Below are 21,065 nucleotides of genomic sequence, written 5' to 3'. Positions count from 1 at the left end.
TAGCCAGACGGTTTCTGTTCTGTCTGCTAGGAAGGATTTAGTCCAGAGTAGTGCTATGTCAGTTATGCCTATGTCTTCTAGTCTTTTGGTTAGGGTGTCATGGCTAACTGTGCGAAATGCTGCAGAGAGGTCGAGTAGAATCGGAGCTGAGTTTGTGTCGGAGTCTGCGTTTGTTTTTAGGTCGTCCCAGATGGACAATAGTGCTGTTTCTGTTCCTCTTGCGGGTTTGAAGCCGACTTGTGCTGGGTCCAGTAGATGGTGTTTTTCTACGTGTTCTTGGGTTAATTTGTAGATGTAGGTTTCCAGGAGTTTTGCTGGGTAGGGAATGTTTGAGATCGGCCTGTAGTTGGAGAGGTCTTCTACGTCGCCACTTTGAATGTTTTTGGTACAGTTCCTGTTGCTAGCGAGAGGTTTAGCAGGTTTCTGTAATATTCTGATGGTGTTCATTGTGCGAGGATTGATTTGTAGATGTCAGGCGGGCATGGATCCATGGGTGAACCTGATTTCTTGCTGTGTTTTACCAGCAAGACGAAAGACTTCGCCGATATTTCAGGGAAGTTTTGGAGTTTGTGCTGTGGTTCTGTTAGGTCCGGTTTGTTGGAGGTTGTGGTTAATTGGTCAGTTTTGTATGATTTGTCGGATGTCGTTTATTTTGTTCTTGAAATGGTCTGCCAGGTCGTTGCAGAGTTTCTCAGAGGGAGTTGATGTTGTCCCAGCTTGGTGGGTTTCTTATTTCTTTGATGATGAACATTTCTTTTTGTGAGTTTGTCGCATTGGTGATTGTCGTCATAGTGCCTTCTCTTTGCTTTTTGTATTTCCTTCTTGTATGCTCGGATTTGTTTCTGGAACAGTTTTCTTTTCTGGGCTGTATTCTTTCCTCCATTCCAGCTCCATTTTCTTGTCCTTTTTCATGGCGCTTAGTAGCGGTGTGAACCATTTTGCCATTGTTTTTTTTTTTTGTTTTTTTTTGATGGGTGAATGGTTATTCGGGACGATATTTTCGATTATGAGCAATCCATTTGTGTAGCAGCTCCGCTTTCTCGTCTGTCAGCCAGCTCTAATTGAGGGTTTGTTCATTTCCAGTTGTTCGAAGAGGTTGCTTGTTTTGACGGTTTTCCAGTTTTTATTTTGTGGTGGTTGCAGGTTTGGGGGTCTGGATGCAGAGTAGAGTTGGTAGTTTGATGATATGGTCGCTCCACAGTACCACAGTATTTGTATCCGTGGTGCCGTGGTGATGAGTTTTTCCTGGGGAAGATTGCGTCAAGGGTGTCCTGAGTGTTGCTCCCTTGACCAGCTCTCATAGTTTCATGGTTGTCAGTTGTCCGGTCAGTGAGTTTTGGGAGTTGGCGCATCTTGCTTCAAACCAGATGTTGAAATCTCCCAGGATAATTAGATGTTCATGCTTGATGGCTATGTTGGTGATGGCTTCTATGAAGTTATCGACGAAGGTTGCATCATATGAAGGTGGTCTGTAAACCAGGATGAATGTGAATTTGGTTTTTGGGTTCTCTGATGGGTGTATGTATGACCATGGTTTCGCAGTTGATGTTGAGGGTCGTCTGTTTTTATTTTTAGGTGTTCTTTGAATGCTATCGTGAGACCTACTCCTTTTTATGTTTCCTGTTTATTTGAAGGCATTTGAAGTTTGCTGGGAGGCAGCTTTAGAGTGATTTTTTTAGTTGTCATCCAGCCATGTTTCTGTGATGAATAGGATGTCAATGCCGTTATCGAGGAGGTCAAAGATCTGTTGAATGTTTTGACATGGATCTTGCGTTTAATAGATTGCAGTGGAGTTTAGAGGTGTGGTTTGCTCTTTATTGTTGGGGGTCATCTTCAGATCAGTGTTGGGGTTTCCTTTGTGGTTGAGGTGTTGGTATAGGTGCGTCTGTGTCGTCAGTTCTTCTAGGTTCAGTCTTGGGTTTTTGCCTTCCTCAGGTTCTTCCAAGATTTGTGGGCATCGAGTGAATGTTACTCTTGATATGGTGATGTAGGGTGGTATTGAGTTGATTATGTTTGTTATTTCTGGCGTTGCCTGATGTCCTGCGTGGTTGTTTGGTTGCCTGCCGTTGCTGATTCTCGCGTTTCAGTTAGTTTGTTCTGGTGACTGGTTGTTTTGCGAGATATGGAGTTGAGTAGAGGGATTTTTCTCTTCTCTCAGCATTGGTTCGAGTGTTGTTCCTGTGATTCAGTGTTTTCTGCAGTTGACCGTCTTTTTTGTTGTTCCGGTGTGTTAGTTCTTTCTGCCCTTTCTTCCACTCGGTACATGTCGTTTGCATGGCATTTTGGGTCGAGGGCTGTTTTGGTCTTTGTTTGTTTTGCTTTGGTCTGACGGTCTTGTGGTGTAGGGCGATTGTCCGCTTTAAGTTTGGGTAATGTCTGTTGGTGGTCGGTAGCTGGTATTGCCGACTTTTTTGGTCGGTGTTTGAGTAAAGTAGGGGAATTTAGTTAGTATTGTATTGTTGGGTTAACGTTGGCTGCCTTTAATGAGTCTCCCTGGACTTCAGTGTGGTGAGCCCTGTGTGTGGGTTTGGAAGGTAGCTAGTTGATGTACAAGTGACCTAATGGTTTTAATGCTAATAGCTGGATTAGCGGGCCACAGCGGGAGAAAGGGCCGCGCTTATGTGGTGGAGGGATTACAATGCTAATAAACGGGTGAAAGGGTACAATTATGAGCATAGCTAAATGTGAGTCCTGTATAGTGGGAGAGAGGCCTATGCCTAGCAGGTGAGAGAGTACAATTCTAAACACAGGTACACAGGTGAGAGAGTACAATTCGAAGCACAGTACTGTTCAAATGGGTGCTATACTAGACATCCCTCTGCTTAATAGTTGTGATGGTAAGAGTCTGAGGAGGTGTTATATGCAGAAAGTGTTTCCTGAGCTTCTAGACTTGGACACTGGGGAAGACCGTATTCATAGGGTTGGCCCAAAACGAAAGGATCCAGGAGCTAGGCCTCCAGAGGTGGTTGCGGCAATACAAATCTATGGGCAAAAAGAGGCAATCCTGCAGGCAGCAATAAAAGCCCGTCAAGGTTAATGGAGTAGAAATACAATTGTAAAAGGATTTGGCACAGACAACATTGCTGAAAAGATTATTGATGGGACCAGTGGTGTGGGCTTTGATCAAAGCTTAAGTCCAATACAGATGGACATTTCCATTTGGATTACTCTTTTCAAGGGAAGGTCAACAATACTGAATTACCACATGCTAGGAAGGACTGCGGATATTGAAGATTGAGGAAGAACGGGTACCCTCAAATGGTTGCAGGCGCCTGACACGATCGGGAAGTACAAATGATGGGAATGGATTAAAACATAAAGAGAAAAGTCAACCAAGGAATGGCTCTCTGGAGGAACGGACTGGCATATGGACAATAATGCCCACCAAGAGGGTAAAAGTTTCTATGTTTTAGGTTTAGGAAATGTGGGACCCTGGGGGAAGCTATGGTCAAATGTTATTACTAGTGGGGCGGAGGGGGCAGAATCTGAGGGAATGGTGCAGAGGGGGAGGTGGGGATGATCCCGGTGCTTGGAATCGGGGTAGTTCGGTCTGGGTAGACCCGCATAAATAATCCCCGGGAGTGGAGTAGAGCTCAACCTCCATCGCTTAATGCATGGGATGAGGGGGAAATAGGTTGGGCTTGACTGGGGAGAAGGGGGATGCGGGAATAGGGAAGATGAGGGTTAGGGGGGGTAAATATTCAGGGGGTAATCAGCTGCCAATGGAACATCCAGCAGATTTAAATGTCGATGGAAGGTGGGAAAGGGATTCATAACTTGACCCTCAATGTAAGGGGTTTAAACTCCCCTGTCAAAAAGCACAATGTGAGGTTATTCCTAAAATGCAAGAAACCCGATGTGGTGACATTACAAGAGACCCACGTCTGCAGGAGACATTGTAGAAAATTAAAGCTAATTGGATATCCACATGTTACAAGCAAACAATAAGGGGAAGACTGGGTAGAGTCCTAATAGCTTTGACTGACCAAGTGGGACACAACATAATGGCTAAAGTATCCAACAAGGAGGGAAGAAATATTTTTGTTTGTAGTCATTTAGGGAGACGTGATACCAGAGCGACAATGTATACCCCAAATGCGGGGCAAGACTGGTTCCTCCAGGGGGTCCTCGATATGCTGGAATGTTTCACTAAGAGTCAAATAATCTTGACCAGAGATTTCAATATGGCATGGGATCCACAATTTGATAGGAGGTGGGGTATGACCGTCTTCGCAATGAGCTCCCACTAAAAAATTGAAATGTAGCATGGTCCGCAACGGGGAACACAGGTACATGTTTTACTCACATATTCATTGGTCTTGTTAGAGGATAGATTATATGTGGGTCTCATCATCCTCCTTGTTAGAACGAGTACAGAAAATGGACGTGGGCCCTATAAACCTGTCGGATCATGCACCTTTGTTAGTAACTTTTCAGGAACTGGAAGGGACAGGATTATCGCAGTGGAAATTCCCTAATCATGTATGAAGAGATCCGGTATTCCGTGAAGAAATACGGCTTAAAATTGGGGAATACTTAGAACTAAATGTGACTCGGGGTACATCCGAAAGGTGTGTGTTTGATGCCTTCGAAGCGACCAGGAGGGCAGAACTGATAACAAAGAAAGCCCAGAGAGAAAAGCAGTTAGCATTGACACAAAAGGTTTAGAAGAGCAATTGAAAACTGTCATGAGGGAGATGGAAACGAATAGGGGGCCAGCAGTACGGAACAATTTAGGTATCTCAGGGGGCAATAAGATCTGCTATAGACTAGGCGTGCACATTGTTGTATTTAAGACAAACTTATTAAATTACTGCCAATAAGGCCAACCTCCTGTTGGCACGGCAAGTGCGGATGAAGGAAGAAGCAGGGACCAGTCATAACATAGCAGCTGGGCAACGTACAATAAGCTCATCATCAAAAGATATAGTAAAAGCATTCACTGAGTATTACTTAGCTCTGTATACCACAGACTCCCCGGATTACCAAGTACAAAAGACATATCTGGAACCAGGTGATAAGGAGGAGTTGGAGGGTGTGATCACCCCAGAGGAAGTATGGCAAGCGATAATGTCCTTACCACTCATAAGGCTCTGGACGGTTTTCTGGCACTATTTTACAAGACCTATAATGAGCTCTTGACACCGGTGGTCTCTTCAACTCCTTCAGTGGGGAGGGCACTAATATATCTTTGATGGAAGAGGCAAGGGTGGTGCTCTTTCCTAAATCAGGCCAGGATAAAACTCAGTGTGGGTCATACAGACCCATAGATGTCATCAACATTGATGCAAAGCTGTATACAAAAATATTCACATCTAGACTGGGAAGGCTGGTACCGAAGTTGGTTCATCCTGATCAATTGGGGTTCATCATGGGCAGGTAAATATTTGACAACATAGGACTAGTGTGTCATTTGATAGGGAAAATAAGCAAAGCAGGACTATCTGCAGGGGTGATAACGCTAGATGCTGAGAAGGCTTTTGATTGCCTGGAGTGGTCCTTTTGATTTGCTACTATGGAGGCTATAGGATTTGGACCCAGATTTCTGCAAAGGGTTACGGCAAATTACCAATCCCCAATTTTACGCCTCGCTATCAACGGAGATCTCTCGCAAGAAGTACGAGTAACTAGGGGACCAAACAAGGGTGGCCATTAGCTCAGTTATTATATGCGCTCCATCTCGAGCCATTATTGTCCAGAATCGGGGAGGAGGATTAAATCGGGGATATTCAATTTGGGGGAGAAAAACATAGTCATGGCCTTCATGGATGATTTATTACTGGCGGTGGCTGACGTAACAACTTTGTTGCTGGCCTTAGCAGCAGAACTGCAACAATTTGTGGAGGTGGCGGGCCTGAACATAAACGTACGTAAATCGGTCATGAGATTTCAGGAGGGAAACATTTCTGGGGCGCGTGACAATGAGAACCAGTTTGCATCAACAGATAAGGGCATAAGCTATCTGGGGGTACTGATAACTGATTCTCTTGAGTTAATGTTGTTAGGGAGAATTCTCTGTTTAGGCTGAATTTCCTAACCTAGTGAGTCCCCCAGCAGCTTTGCTGGATTTTTGGGGTTTATTTTTTTCTCCTACCAAGAGTGAGACTCTTTTACCCTCACTCTTGGGCATGATTTGAGTGTTTCTTTGACTCTCGATGTGCTTAATGGGCTATGGGGTCTTTTACTCCATAGGGCTGCATGTGTTTTTATGATGTGTTACACAGCACCCTCAGTGCAGTAACACAGGGGTGCCATAGCGACCCCCCAATATAGACTCCATACCCTGGGACTGACTACTGTCTCCCAGGGCATGTAAAGTCACCATTGACTTTACTAGTCTCAAATTCTGAACAGAACCAGTACAATCCATCATATTGTGGACGTACTGGCCGGGGCAATTCGATTGCCCCGGGGTCTGTTAGTCGAAGGGGCACGTCTCCGTCCCCCCTGATCGAGTTTTGGCTGGTGGCAGTGGATACTACTTTTTATGTTCAACCGCGAATATATCTATGGGATTTCCCATTGTTCGAGGCTACCAACTTTAATTATTTAATTCCTATAGCCTCGAACATACCACCGGTTTATTTATTTAATATTAATTCTCCGGTTGGTATTTTTTGCCAGAACTCTGTTCTAAAATGGCGTTTGTGTTCGCTTCTGTGACTCCAACCCAAGTTGAGCCCTTTGTTCCACTTTTTGGCGGGCTTCTCCAGAGAAGCCCTCCAAAGTGGTGCCACTCTGTCTGGGGTACTTAGGAGGGGTGGAGGGGGATTTAGGCACCCTGGACTGAGTTGCCTAGGCAACTCAAGTCGCACTCTGTCCTGATTGGCCCAAGTGGTGAGCCGGCCGCTCACCACTTAGCATGTTTGAGTGACAGCTATGCTGAGTGAATGGGGGTTTTCTGCATAAAAGCAGGGCTTTGGGGACTGGAACTTCTGAAGTCGCCACAGGACCTAAGAATCCGACGAGGGAGAAGCTGAGCCGACCTGCTACGACGACGCCACCGGTGGAGCCCTGCTGAACAGTCTCACCACTTTTTCCCAGCGACAGAGGAGATCTCCAGCCCGGAGAGTCTTCTTCCTTCGACTGGTGGGGATAACCAGTCTGCTTCCTTTTTCACTTCCTGGAGCATCTCGTGGCCGCCTTGCCTGTGCCAAGCACCCCGGCAACCGGGATACCACGTTTTACCACTACCGGGAATCAAAGGGTAGTACCTTTAACCGGAAAACTCTGCGGCTGGTTTCTTCCCTGGCAGTGCAACGACCTTCATCTTTCCTCCACGCCGAGATCTTCTCTTCCTCTGGACGACACCACGACTTGCACCCACTGCCAGGAACAACTGCCCCCGCTGGAGGATCCTTTCCACATAAGGTACCGTGTTCCGCCTGGCTTCCCTTGCAACCGACTGTACGGGGTAGATTTAGCCCCCGGCTTTCGAACCTGGGTTAGCCTGGGACACCCTGGCTAAACTTTTCTGAGCCTAACTAAAACCTTTCTGAACGCCCTGCAAGACTTTTTAAGCCTGTTGTCATTGTGTGATCTTGGGTGCATTTGGGCCCTGCTCTCCAAGAGTGGGCCCGGCCTATGGACTTTGGCTCACAAGTAACTTTTGACTTTACTGCCTTGTTTAAGAGTTCCTAAATATTAGTGTGATGCATTTTCCTACATTCTGCCTTTTTCCCTCACTTTTTCGTTAACTTATTGGAGTGCCATCTATAGTTAAGCGCTCACCTCTGTCTGGAAATAAGTGGTGTTAACTAAGACTTGTCTGATAAGGAATAAGGGATGTATATAGAACAATAGTAACTGTGTTTAGAGTGATTTACAATAATAGTGCTGGAGTGTTTCAATCAGTGTGTTTTTAAATAAATAATGATATACCTTGATACCAAAGCTCTGGTCAGTGTTTGCTTGTGCTATTGTATCTGAGTGCCTATTGTGTATACTTTGCATACTGCCTAACTCTTCTTGAGGGAAGTGTGACTGCTCAGCCACAGCTACCAGGTAAATCGGGGTGGTGCAGACTGCTACCAAGTGGATTTACTGCCAACACCTGTAACCCTAAATCTTTTGAAGTGGTCCCCAAGGGAACTGCACAGGTTTCTGCCTAACAAATGTATCGAGCTAATTATCTTTTATTAGAATCAATTAAACAGAGGCTCAAGGAATGTAACTCCCCGACCATCTCATGGAAGGGGAGAATAAATGTAGTTAAAATTATAGTTATCCCAAAAAGTAGTATTACATTCAGGCGCTGTCACTAATGGTCCCCCAAAAATTCTTCAACGCACTCAATAAGATAAGGGAATACATTGGAAAGGTAAGAAATGAAGTGTATCGTGGAAGGTACTAACAGCGTCTGTGCTTAAAGGGGGATGGGGGCGTCCGATTTCAAAATATACTTTCAGGCGGCCCAGCTGAGAATTATTAGGGAATGGTTTTAAAAGGGCATGGAAAAAAATGGGGTTGCGGATGAACAGAGCTGTGATGGGAAGGCCACTTCAGGAAGTCCTTTGGTGTCAAAAACATGATCGCCCTACTGACGTACAATAGCAAAATCACTACCCTGTTGGCACAGGTATGGGATGCTCTGGTTAAGCGGTCAGGTGTCACGGTTTCCCTCTCCTTTTACACCTCTTTTTCGCAATCCCCAGTTTACCCCGGGATTAGAACAGTGTGCCTTCAAGAAATGGGACGAAGCGGGATGTCTAAAGATGGGTGATATGGTGGAGGGGCAGGAGATTAGTTCATTCCTACCAAGCAAACAAGAATTTGCCCTGAGCAAAAAAGAAAGGCTGAGGTATGTCCAGCTACGACACTGGTTAATGGGAAATGAATGCTTTATAAGATACCTTTGAGAATACATCACCACAAACCCAGGGGGCAGACATGTGGTTGCTGCGATGTTTGAGATGATCGAAGATAATCCCGGACAAATTGAGTGGGGGTTATGGGGAAGAGTTACCGGGACCATCATTACAGAGCATCAATGGGTGGCACTTTGGAAGGCGATTCCGAAATTAATGTGGGCGCTGAAATCGGGGTCAAGGTAATGGTGCTTTGGCATCCAACTCCAGAGAAACTACATCAATTCTACTCAAGTGTTCCAAGTGAAGGTTGGCAGGGATGTAACATGATGGGCTTGTGGGGTCCTATATGGTGGCAGTGCCCCAAATTGAAAACCTACTGGGGACGTGTTAATGAGGCGATGAAAGCGATTTTATGTCCACAAATAGGTAGAGACATGGGGGAAGCAATGTTGGGTCTGGGGGATGTAATGGAGGTTCTTCCTGTGAAGCGTCGTAGGAAAGCATATATGATTCCAAGTGTAGCTGCTTGTCACTCTTTGCACAAAAATGCAAACAGTTTACGGCCCCTACCGAGCAAGATCAGTTAATGAAAATGTGGCATTATCTCTTTGGAATGGGTTATATATGTGGTACAGGGGTGTGGGGGTTTAAGGAGGACTGGAGTTTGGATTTGGATTTTCTTAATAAAGACTTTCGAGAGAACGGGTGCCATTAAAGAATAGTAGTTTTGGACTTATTTTTCTGATTGTCAATGGTGGCAGCTGTTTGGGGGAGCGGGGGGGGGGAGATGGGAGAGTTGCGGGTGGGTTTGTATCCTAAAAGTTGAAAATGTCAATAAAAATAAGTTTAAAAAAAGTGGGTAAGGCCTGTGTCTAAACTATAGTTCTTATTTAACTTAATAGATATTATGCATGGGTTTATAATGTGTATATCTTGCAGTATACTGCTGTGGTGTATTCTACAGGGGTTACAATTGGGAATACGGTCATTCTCTACCAGCCTTACTCCCCTCCGGCCCCTTAAGTTAAGCCTAACTGCTCTGCCATAGCCACCCCTATAGAGAGCCCCCGCACCCCATCTGGTGAGATTACGCACGCACAACACGTCAATTCAGGATAGAGATGCCAACTAACCTACTCCACTAACAATTTCCCCCTCTGCGTACACCTCTCAAACTTCAAGCCAAACACAACCACAAACCTACAGCACAACAAACCGCACTACACTGCAACAACAAAACACACACAGACTTGCACAACAGTACACGACGACTACTGGCCACAAACACCCAAGGCCCAGCCAACTGACCCACCGGTCTGAGGCCGGCAACCGCACATCACTGCTTTCTTGTACTTTTCCAGCTTCCTTCCACTAACTCACCCTCCCCTCCTCTTTCAGAGCCGCCAGGGGACCACTCCGGGGGTGATAGTGCGCGGTACAAATGTCCTTTAACATTAACATAGCTGTTGATGATTGAGGCAGTTCCTTCCTTGTCCAGGAACCTCTGTTGGGGCAGATGAACCATGTGTATATGATAAACCCGGACAGCGCCTCCCTAACGCTTGAAGGACTGCCCCTAAAGAACAGCTCCTGTGCTGGCATTAACCACTTCAAGGAGCTTGGCAGAGAGCAGTACCTAGTAAGGAGCTAGAGAGAACAGCAAATGTGAGATTGCAGTGTTACTGGACTGGCAACCCCAACCCATCTTGCATATCTGCATGTGCCTCTTGACTTTCCTCCAGCCGCAGCATACTTTTTGGCCAACGAATGGTGCAATGATCCAAAATGCAATGCGCATCTAAGCCACCCAACGTGAATTGTATACCACCCCCAGCAGACCTCAAACATTACAACACTACACCTCTCCACTTACTCAGAGTGCACAATATATACAGCCCAATAACGCACATTAAAATCGTCGAAACGTGATGCAAAGCTACGACAATTTGTCAATGACCAATTACCAAAGCCAAACTAATTGGCTTTGCCCATGCTTGTTTGAGCTTTGATGTTTGTATGTCATATTACACTTTGTTAGGAGATACTAAGGTGCAACTATGTGTCCATGAAGAATTGCACAAACCAAAACATTTCACATTGCCAATGATTGTTTTTTTGAAATGTCAGCCTTATGTTTGTGTAGCATACACCCCTTTTGTAAAAATGATGCAAAGCTACGGACGTTTGTTGATGAGGAAGTACAAACCCCAAACTATTCACTTTGTCAATAATTGTTTTGTATTGAGTCATTGATCATAGCAATTGTGAATTGCGATGTTGCACTTTATGAAAGGGGATACAAAGCCACTTCCCTTTCCATGGCGGCCATCTTTGTGAAGGATTTACCTTTGTTGAAAGACGGAAAATCCTGGGTGATAATGGCGTTATGTACCTGTTCCATGGGTAGCATCAGTGGGGGGGGGGGCTGGTTGGTGGGTAACGGCCCTGGGCCCATGTTAATGGCCCTCACTTTGCTTGGGCAGTTAACTGGGGCCGCGGGCCATTACCCCACCCCACCGTTGCCTGTGGAACAGGTAAATAACGCCACATTATGACTCAAGTACCTATGTCAAATATACATACCATTGTTTTACATTTTACTCTCGAGTTGGATGTTGCAATTGAAGCAGGCACAACTTGAAGGGAAAGTATAGATGTGTGCCAAAATGATCAATAATTGAAGTGGACAACTGCAATCATGTTAAAACAATTGGAAAGCTTTACATTTGCCATGCTTGATGGGTCAGGATCGGTTATGCCATATTTAGCGACGATACATCCACGGGTTCAAAAGCTATACGAGAAAAATGTTTCCTATAATGTGAGATGCCACTTTATAGCGATTACCCAGAGTCGCCCCCCTTTCCAACCTGCCAACAGTCTGCTTCCATTCTTGTCTGCTTGAGGAGCCTTCAATATTGTTACTCTCTCCTCAAAGCTTTTCTTGCAAGTAATAGGGCAACTTCACTCACCTTGGGTTTGTGTCCCCTCTTCGCAGGGCTGGAAAGTGGTGGCGTGGTACTGAAGAGCCCTACAGCAGCCGCTGATATTCAGACGTCGTCCCCCGTTACACTCCGGTGTCTCGTTGATGGGCACCCACGGTAAGGTGCTTTTGTGTCTGTGTGCTGTCACCTGGGTCTGTCTCGACAGGACTGCTCCTGTGCATATAGGCTTCCTGGGGTTCTGAACAGTGATGCAAACCACGAATACCAAAGCTTGAATCGGGGTTATTGAGAATCTGAGAAGTCAGACTGTGAAGGTGGCCAAAAGGCTGGCTTCTATTTTGAAGAGTCTCTTGTTTTAGCGGGCATGCCTGTAAATGGTGTGCTTGGAGCTGAACACGTTCAAAATGAGGGAAGGCCTGTAAGAGGTTAGTCCTGTTCCCACAATGCCAGGCCTTTCCCATCCTCTAACGTCTGCTGCACACCATGCAGGTGCACAAGCTGTATGCCCCCGTACAGAGGCTCGCTGTATTACCTATGGAAAATAAGGTAAGGTGGCAAGCTACTAGCCAGCCACAGCCACTCGGCACATCAATTCTAAAGATACAGACCGCACACCATGTCGTACCCACCAAGAGTCAATTCGCCAATGGCAAGTGCACATTCTGTGCCCTGATATGACCCATATAGCAATGACTCTCTTATGTTTAAAGAAGGATGATCATACCCTACCACCAATTTAACTACACTGCGCCAGGGACACCTGCACTGCTGGGTGCCTAGGTTAGCGGCTGTGAACTTGTACATACTTCACATTCAAGCATCTAAAGCAATAACACCATCTTCATTGCAAAGAAGTCCATTCACTTGAGAATTGCGCAGGATTACAATACACGCATGCAGGAAGTGCGGATGGAAGCTCAGCCCAAATCACATTTATTTTGTTCCTTCTGTATTGATATTTTTTGTTCGCGCTCGTACACAAGTGTTTCAGAACGAGATGAGGCAAGGGAGAGGAACAAGGGAGAACAAAACACTAGGCCCAGTGACCTTGAGAATGCGCAAGTGCATGAGAAAGGGGAACGTGCATGGGAGGGGGAGAGAAGTGGAAAATGCTGAGCAAAGGAATACAAAGAATAATACGAAGTCTTGAAGCCTAGTAAGGCTTTAAGTTGGCTGCTGTTGGAGGGAGTTTCCTAGAGGAGAGGGGGTGAAACCCCCTCCATGTAACATTTAGCGTTAACCCTGCCTTGAGACATAAGGACCGTGACGATTCCCAAGATGTCGTCACTTCTCCTTGGGGGGTGGGAGGGTATTCCCTTCCCATAAGGCCAGGGAGGTGAGGCTGCTACCCCATAGTCCCCCTGAGGGTGGTGCTCAGCAGGAGGATCTCATGGGAAGAGACTTTTCCCCCTCTGAGGACAATCTTCCAGCCACACCTTCCTGCCCCATAAAGCCCAACTCCCTATCCTATACAAGTACTGACTTGAGGGAGAACAAGGACTACCTAAGGGAGACCTACTTGACAGATATTACGAGGAGGAGGAGGAGGAGGAGGAGGAGGAGCGGTGCAAGGAAGAGTAATGGTGAGAACTTGAATGAACATTCCAGTTTTCTGTGTCCATTGGCAATAAAGATGAAAGAAGGATTTAGCATTTTGTCAAGCAGGCTGTCCAGCCCTCTGTGGAGGAACCGCGAGCGCAGGAGTCATCTGGCGTGGAGAACAGAAGGGGCTGCTGGCCGAAATGCTAGCGGGCAGGTGAAAACCTAGCTACCCGGTCCACAGATGTACCAACTCACAAGGAGAAGCAGAAATCCATACCGCGCACTCTAGTAAGATGCACATTCTGCGAGGGACCAAACACTGCGCAGTTGCCACAGCACAACGAAGAACCAGGAAGCCACGAAAAACCTGAAGCAGAAGAGGCTGAGACCGATGAAGTGCCAAAAGCTAAAGTATAGCAAACGTTTTATAAAAATTAGGAAAACTTTTAAAGGGAGTTTAGGGGCAGGTAAGAACTACTGTAACTTGCCCACATACTCGGATTCTTCCCAGGACTTGCAGGTCAATGGAAGAAGGTCCGAGTTGGCTTTTCCTGCCGTCAGCCTCAGTCATTGATTTGCAGGGATGCAGGTTCGAGCTGAACCCCAGTCTGTTTCTTTCGCTGGTGCAAGGACTCCCTAATGAAGAATACAGAAAAACACCATGCAGGAACCCTCTCAGGACTGGACTCGACGCAGGTAAGCTGGTTTGGCCGATGGTCACTGCAGCACGGCGACGCCAAGGGCCTCACTTGTCAAACAAACTTTCCTTCCTATCTCGTGTCCCCTTGATGCTAGGACTCCGGAATGTCACTGAGGTAAGTCTTGTAGGACAAACTCAGGATCCCCCAAGTTCCAGGCCTCAGCTCAGAGCGGGGACATTAGTAGCACGGTAGCCCAAACTCTGAGCTGGTCAGCCACAGGATGCTCCCGGGACGCTTCCGAAGGCTCTTCGTCGCAGTGTACCGAGCAGACGTCGGGAATGGATGTTCCCTCTACTCCAAAGGTCACAGCCCCCTCGCAGGACTGCTGAAGATCGAGAGCAAGACCGGGCTCCCCCAAGACCGCAACAGAAGTTGGTCGCCAGGCCTCCTTCAGTTAGGTCTCCAGTCTTTTCACTGGTCTTGGCTCCTTCAGGCTCCTTTAGGTTACTCCAGGAATGGGTACAGGCGGTCCTCTTCTTGTCCTAAAAGCCAGTGAAGATCCGAAACTCCCACTAGCAGGATTAGCCACACACACACACCTTAGCAGTGGTCCAATCGGGACCACTGGCAGGATCATTCATGCATACCACTCGGACACACTGAAACCAGTTTGTGGATTGTGACCTGACAGTTCAAGCCCACATCCCTCCAGTAGCCTGCCAAAAGCCTCTGCTTTCCTGGGCACTGGAAGCCCATTTAAGATGGGCCTTAGGATCTCGCCCGTTCGACATTCCAGAAAGTTAGTCTGCCCTGGCATGGTCTTGACTAGGCCTATGCTCAATGGTTAAGTCTCTCCCTGTAGGCTTATGGACCATCGAAGCAGCTCTGGATTTCCACTTTCATGTACATTCCCCACTTAACAGGATTGCGCTTTGGTTGGATCCTGAAAGTTGACCCATTGAGGTAGGTTTGGGATCTTGTAAGGGCACATGCAATCGTAAAACACTCTTTCTGGACTGTGGCCCGCCTAGGCTCTCTACACTGTTGTTTTTTTACTTATGGGGTGTGATCCCTGCCCCAACCCAAGTGAATGTATTCATAACCAGGCCTCATTCGCCTGCCCTCTGGGATTCTGACCTACATAACCTGTCTGGCTGTGAAGAGTGCTCTGTGCCTCGGCTACTTCAAGTGCCAACTCAATGATGTTAAGTTGCATCTTCCATTCTGTTTTAGGCAGCTCTTGCCCACTAATGGTCTGCTTTCTCCTTGTCTTTCTCATTCCAGAGAGGTCCTTTAATGTGTCAATCATGAGTAAAGTGATGTCCTTCGAATGATTTGTTTTATGGTTCCAGGTGATCTGTCTGTGTAGGTTTATTAATTCGTGCAGTTCCTGGTAGGTTTCACCCATGTACTTTCTTTGTACACATTTCATGCATTGGCTGGGGTACCGTGAGGGATCAGAAATGTTAGGCAGACAACCTTTGGATGATTTCTCAAAATATGTAATTTTATTAAATTATAGGTTTCAACAAATGCCTCACTATCCCTACCTTGACAAAGGTTTCCCTGCTGATCAAAACCTAAGGAAACACTCTAACAAAGGATCTCTGGCACTCGCACTTAAACATAAAATACACAAGATATGTGGCAATTCACAAAAATATCAACAATAGTATTTCTTATATATTCACAGTATCTCTTCATAACCTGGGTGAACTCCTTGTCCCAGGTTTCAAGTGGATTCAGTTCCAACGTTCAACAAAAAAACCCAAGGAAATCCGAGTTTGCAACAAAGTTCCAACTCAGTTCCTGGCTCCTCCACTTAGTCAAAATAAAGTTCTGTTAACCAATATACTCCTACGTTCCGTCCCCTTTCCTACATACTTATGGGACATCCCTCCGTCCTTTGGGACGGGACCGGAGCACTTTGTAAAAGCATCTAAAAATTTCCCAAACATTTTTTATTCCTTCCTCTCTTTCTACGCAGGGCCCGGCACGCGGCCGTAACCCCGCCCATCTTGGCTCTGCATCGCCCATCAGTCCTTTTCTCCGCTAGTTCGGGGCTGGGCGCGCTTGCATCCTCTGAAGATCTTCCCTTTTTTCCCTCCTCTCGGGCTCTCGCTAGCGATAGTTTACTAGTCTCTCTGTTGTTCACAGTGGACTTTGCAGATTGTTCATTGTGTCACCGACGCTTCGCGAGGGCGGTTCCCCATCCTCTTTGTCTAGAGTGTTTGGGTCCAGATCACCGTTGGGACTCCTGTTTTTGTGACTCCCTTACGGTACGGGCGCTTCAACGTCGGTTGGAGCGGTGGGAAGAGGTGTTTCAACGTACTCCTCCTTCGCATTTTCAAGTCTTTATCGACGAAAAGTAGAAACGCCCGGTAAGAAGTTTACTTTTCAGAGCACCCTGGCCGGGAGATACCTTTCCGGGCTCTTCCCGAGCCGGGGGAGCATTGATCGCTCTGTCACCGGGGATTGCCCCGAGGCACCTTCGGGGCCTAATAATTGTACAAGTTTTCTCTGAGGGTCTCCATAAGGGACCTGTGGATACCGGAGCACGTTCCGAGGCCCCTCCTGTGGGGGCTGCCTGTAGACCCTGTTCTGAGTCGTGGGGTACCAGAGCTCTCTCTGAGGCCTTATTATCGGCTTCCCTCAAAAGTACCGGGGTGCGCCCCGAGGCCTCGGCTGGTCTTGGTGTTACCGAACGGATGTTCGAGGCCTGCGCTTGTAAGGCTGTTACCGGACCTGGGTCCAAGGTCCCTCATGCAGAGGCTAAAACGACCAACATTTCTGAGAGGCCTGCCCAGGCCTTATCAGTGAAAGTTGTTCCTCACTGTTCCGCTCTTGTGGTGATGCCAGAACTGTTGAGGGGGCAAGGAGTGAAAGTTCCTCCTTTACCGGCAGTGCCGAGGTCCTTCCTGTGGAGGCTAGTTTGCCCACTGGTATGTCGCAGAAACATTCCAGACCACATAGTACCGGCTCGGCCCAGGTCCCTTATGTAAAGGCTAACATTAAGACCCCTGACCCACCGACGGGGACCCCTGCCTCACTTCCACACGTGTTGCAGGTCCCCTCAGGTGATGGCAAAATGCAGCCGTTCCCGCCACGACCACAGTGGCCATTTTGGGTGCTCACCCTACAACTACGCCATCGGCCTCAGGTGTAGGAGTTGGTTCCGTGGCTGCACATAAAATTCCTTGTGCGCATCTGTTTAGTCTAGTTTACCATTGGAACGCCCAGATGCCCCTTCCGCACAATGTCTCGTTGCCTCTGGGTTCGGCACCTTTGATTTTTGTGGACACTTCGGGGGATGAGCCTGTGTGGCAACCCTCCCCTCTGCGTCCCTGGAATTATCCTCCTCATGAGAGGCCTTCTCCGGCAGTTCCGAAACCGTCTCCGGAGGATGCCTTTTTTGGCAAATTTCAGATGCTCATGTGTACCGACCCCATGAGAGAGTATTTCAAGGCTCTTTTTAGGGAGATATGCCCGCCTGCACCTCTGGCTCCACCGACCCTTCCTCCCTTGCCCCCATTGTGCCCATGGACAAGACGTTGCCTGACACGGTTCAGCAGGATCCTGATTTGTCGGATGATGCGCAGGGCGAGCAGGACAGCGAAGACCAGCCCCGCTCTTAGAGCTTTTCATGACCAGGTACTGGACATGATGTGCCTGTTGGATGTTCCAGTGCCCGAGGCACCCGCTCCGCAGGAGGGGGTGCTTTCGGGGGCATTCACCTTGTCTCCTTTGGAGCGTACCGGCCTGTTCTTACAGAAGGACGTTTTGGTCGAAGTCCGCAGGGTCTGGGAAAAGCCACACTCTGGACTGTTCGTCAATAAGAAAATTGACGCGTGTTACAGGCTGCTTTCTTCGGAAGAGGTGGCCCTGTCATCTTGTCCACCCCCCTCCTCAACATTGGTGGCTGCAGCCACTTTGCAGTCCAGGCCTGCAGCGTCCTCTTCTACGACGGTGACTCAGGTTCTGGGGAAAGAGGACAAACTCCTGGACTCCCTTGGGAGGAAGATTTTCGCTAATTTGGCCTTACAGCTCCAGCAGGCCAACGCGGAACTGGTGTTAGCGGGGGCGAACATGAAGATGTGGAAAGGTCTGTCAGAGTTCGAGGAGTTCATTCCAGTCGAGAAGCTGGATGACTTTAAGGCGGGTTTATCTGACGCCAGAGTCTTGGCCCAGGATCTTCTGGAGGCCACGGCTCATCACGTCGACACATCGGCTCGGGGCCTATGCTGGGTGTTGACACCTCTCACCAGGCGTGGTTGCATGCCACCAAGTTCTCGAAGGAGGTACATGACAAGGTGTTGGACCTGCCGTTTAACCGTAAGGAGCTTGTTCATTCCACAACGGAGAAGTGGAGCTCACCAAAATGAAGGACAGCACCCAGACAGCTAAATCCTTGTCAGTCCCGGTTAAAACCCCTTTCAGGACCCAGAGACCGCTGTCGCAGAGCTGGCCCTACACTGGTTTCAGGGGCTTTCTAGACCGGGAATCCCGCTGAGTGGATACTCCTTCGGGTAATAACCGCCAGAGGCAGAAACGGACTCAGTTTTTCTCCCGCTGATCAGCCTCCGCCTCCGCCTCAGGTGGTAACACCACTGAAAAGCCTGCCAAATGAGGGTTTTCCTCACTCGCACGAGACCCTGGTGGGAGGACGCATTGCGTCTCATTGGGAGGCGTTGCAGACCATCACAGAGGAGGGTTGGGTCTTATCAGTAGCTCGGGTGGGCTTTCGCTTACCCCTACCCCACCCTTCAACCCTCCTTTCCAGCAGTCGGGATCGCCCTCCCTAAAAGCCGAGGTGCAGAAACTGCAGGACCTCAGAGCTGTGGGTTCCTCTTGGGGAGCGAGGGGAGGACTTCTACTCCCGGCTGTTTACGGTGCCCAAACCCATCCAGGCTGGCCTCTGGACCATCCTAGACCTTTCCCAGTTCACTTTCCCTACCCCCAAGAGAAATTCAAGATGATCACGCCCAGCCAGATACAGTCGGCCCTGCAGATGGGCGATTGGCTCAGTGTGGTGGATCTTCAGGATGCCTACATGCATATCCTGATCTGGGGTCCACACAGGAGATATCTCCGTTTCTCTGTGTGAGACGAGCATTTCCAGTTTCGAGTGCTTCCTTTTGGCCTAAGTTCGGCACCGCGTGTCTTTACAAAGATGTCGGTGATCGCGGCCTATCTTCGTCTGCAGGGTATCCATGTATATCAGTATTTGGACGACTGGCTCTTGCGCAGCCCTTGTCCGCTGAAAGCTGCCTGCAATCTTCAGTCTCTCCTCCAGCTCCTGTTCCACCTCGGGCTGTCGGTGAACTGGCGGAAATCTTCCATGACGGTCTCTCAGGACATGATCTTCCTGGGTTTTCGCTGGAACACGATCGACTGCCGATGTACCTGACCGGGGACAGAATGGCAGATCTGTTGGCCACGTGTCAGATGTTTGCGCAGTCGGAGAGCATGTCGGCCTGGTGGTTCCAGAGGCTTTTGGGCCTCATGGCCTTGTGCTTTTCAGATGGCTCTTCGGAGTTCGTGGCTTCAGGCTGTGGATCCGGACTCAAAGTTGATAACGATTCCGGATTCCATGAGAGCGGCCCTGGACTGGTGGACGTCTCTCAGCAACCGGTCGGTGGGGGTGGGGTTTCAGGACCCAGCTCCGATGGTAACTGTCACGATGGACTCCTCCCTTCTGCGGTGGGGTGCGATGTTGGATCTTCTACAGGTCTCGGACCTTTGGTTGCCTCAGGGCAAGCTCCTCCACATAAATCATCTGGAGCTCCTGGCGATCTTCCTAGCGCTCAAGGCGTTCAGACAGATTATAGCTAACAGGGTGATCCGGATTCGCACGGACAATGCGGTGTCGATGTTCTACATCAACAAGCAAGGGGGCACCAAGTCTCCCCCGCTCGTGGAACTGTCCATCCAGATTTGGGACTGGGCGGTTCAGCATGGTGTTTGGCTACTTGCGGTACACATCTGGGCCAGCTGAATGTCACGGCAGATGCCGTCAGTCGGCGGATGATAGTCAGCTACGAGTGGGAACTGAAGGCGAAGGTCCTCTCATGGATTTTCCTGCGCTGGGGCACTCTGGAAGTGGACCTCTTTGCTACGGTGGCAAACAAGAAGCTTCCTCTGAATGCCTCCAGAAACGGTCTGAGAGCCTCTTCTCTGGGCGATATTAGAATCCTGTGCAGTACCCTTAAGGACCAGTACACACAATTAAGACTACAGGTGGCAGTACAAGTTTTACCTTTGGTACAAGCCTGTACTACTAGGTTATAGTGGTAGCAGTAGCGGAGCAGCCAGGCTTATCTCAATAGTATATGAGCAGTAGCAGAGATTACACAAAGGGACCACAATTACTATGGCTCAAGGTTTCAGGTAAAAAAATATAATTACATTTATTTTATAAACCATTCGTTATCGACACAACACTTCTATTAATTCAAAAACCACATGTTAAATATACTACAACTAACCAATTCACTTTGTACAGTATGATTCGAGGTAAGTACCCTGTGTTTGAATGGACCGGTGTTATGAAACAGAACATGTTAGCGTGAATACAATTTCCGATCACTTTTTGACAGTTCGGTCTACTAGATAAACTCTTATCTGTGGCAAGAAATGCTACCGGGGTAAAAACACACTTAGCACCCGAAATACCCAGAGAGAGTTGGGGCAAAAATTGCAGGCAATATGTTGGTTAGGTAGACAGAATCGAAGAACACACATAGACAGGGATTCAAGATTCAAAGGGCGGGAGCCAAAGTCAAATGACACCGGGTGCCTGTCGTGGATCACAGTCGGACAGTTCGAGATTCAGCGTTGCCAAGAGTACTTTGATATTGTCAATGTTCGGAAGCAAAAGTTATAAGAAGGAGGGAAAAGTAAGGACAATCCTTAAAATAGAGGAATGGGGATTTCAACCAAAATTCCTCAAACGGGACACAGTACCTTTCTCAAAGAACAAAGCTGGTGCCACGGCAGTTGATCCTGTTGGTTTCCCGCAGACCCACGCTTTCCTGCAGCGTCAGCACGAAGAACGATGAGGGCGTCCGGCAACGACCATGATTAAAAGGTGCGCTCCTTAAAAACAGGAGAGGTTCTTCAGGTGGCTA

At 48.0% G+C, this 21,065-nt stretch overlaps 1 protein-coding gene across 1 annotated transcript in view; it reads left to right on the top strand.

Annotated features, from left to right (window-relative positions):
* The window catches only part of PTK7 (protein tyrosine kinase 7 (inactive)), a 998,735-nt gene that overhangs the window by 437,387 nt on the left and 540,283 nt on the right, over positions 1–21,065 (top strand). Inside the window, exon 3 of the mRNA XM_069608884.1 lies at positions 11,809–11,911. Within this exon, the coding sequence (XP_069464985.1) occupies positions 11,809–11,911 (103 nt within the window). The remainder of the gene's footprint in view (positions 1–11,808; positions 11,912–21,065) is intronic.

The sequence above is a fragment of the Ambystoma mexicanum genome, chromosome 4q, assembly GCF_040938575.1.
Source record: "Ambystoma mexicanum isolate Mex_15411 chromosome 4q, UKY_AmexF1_1, whole genome shotgun sequence".
Taxonomy (NCBI): domain Eukaryota; kingdom Metazoa; phylum Chordata; class Amphibia; order Caudata; family Ambystomatidae; genus Ambystoma; species Ambystoma mexicanum.
This window is presented reverse-complemented; position numbering and strand designations above follow the sequence as displayed.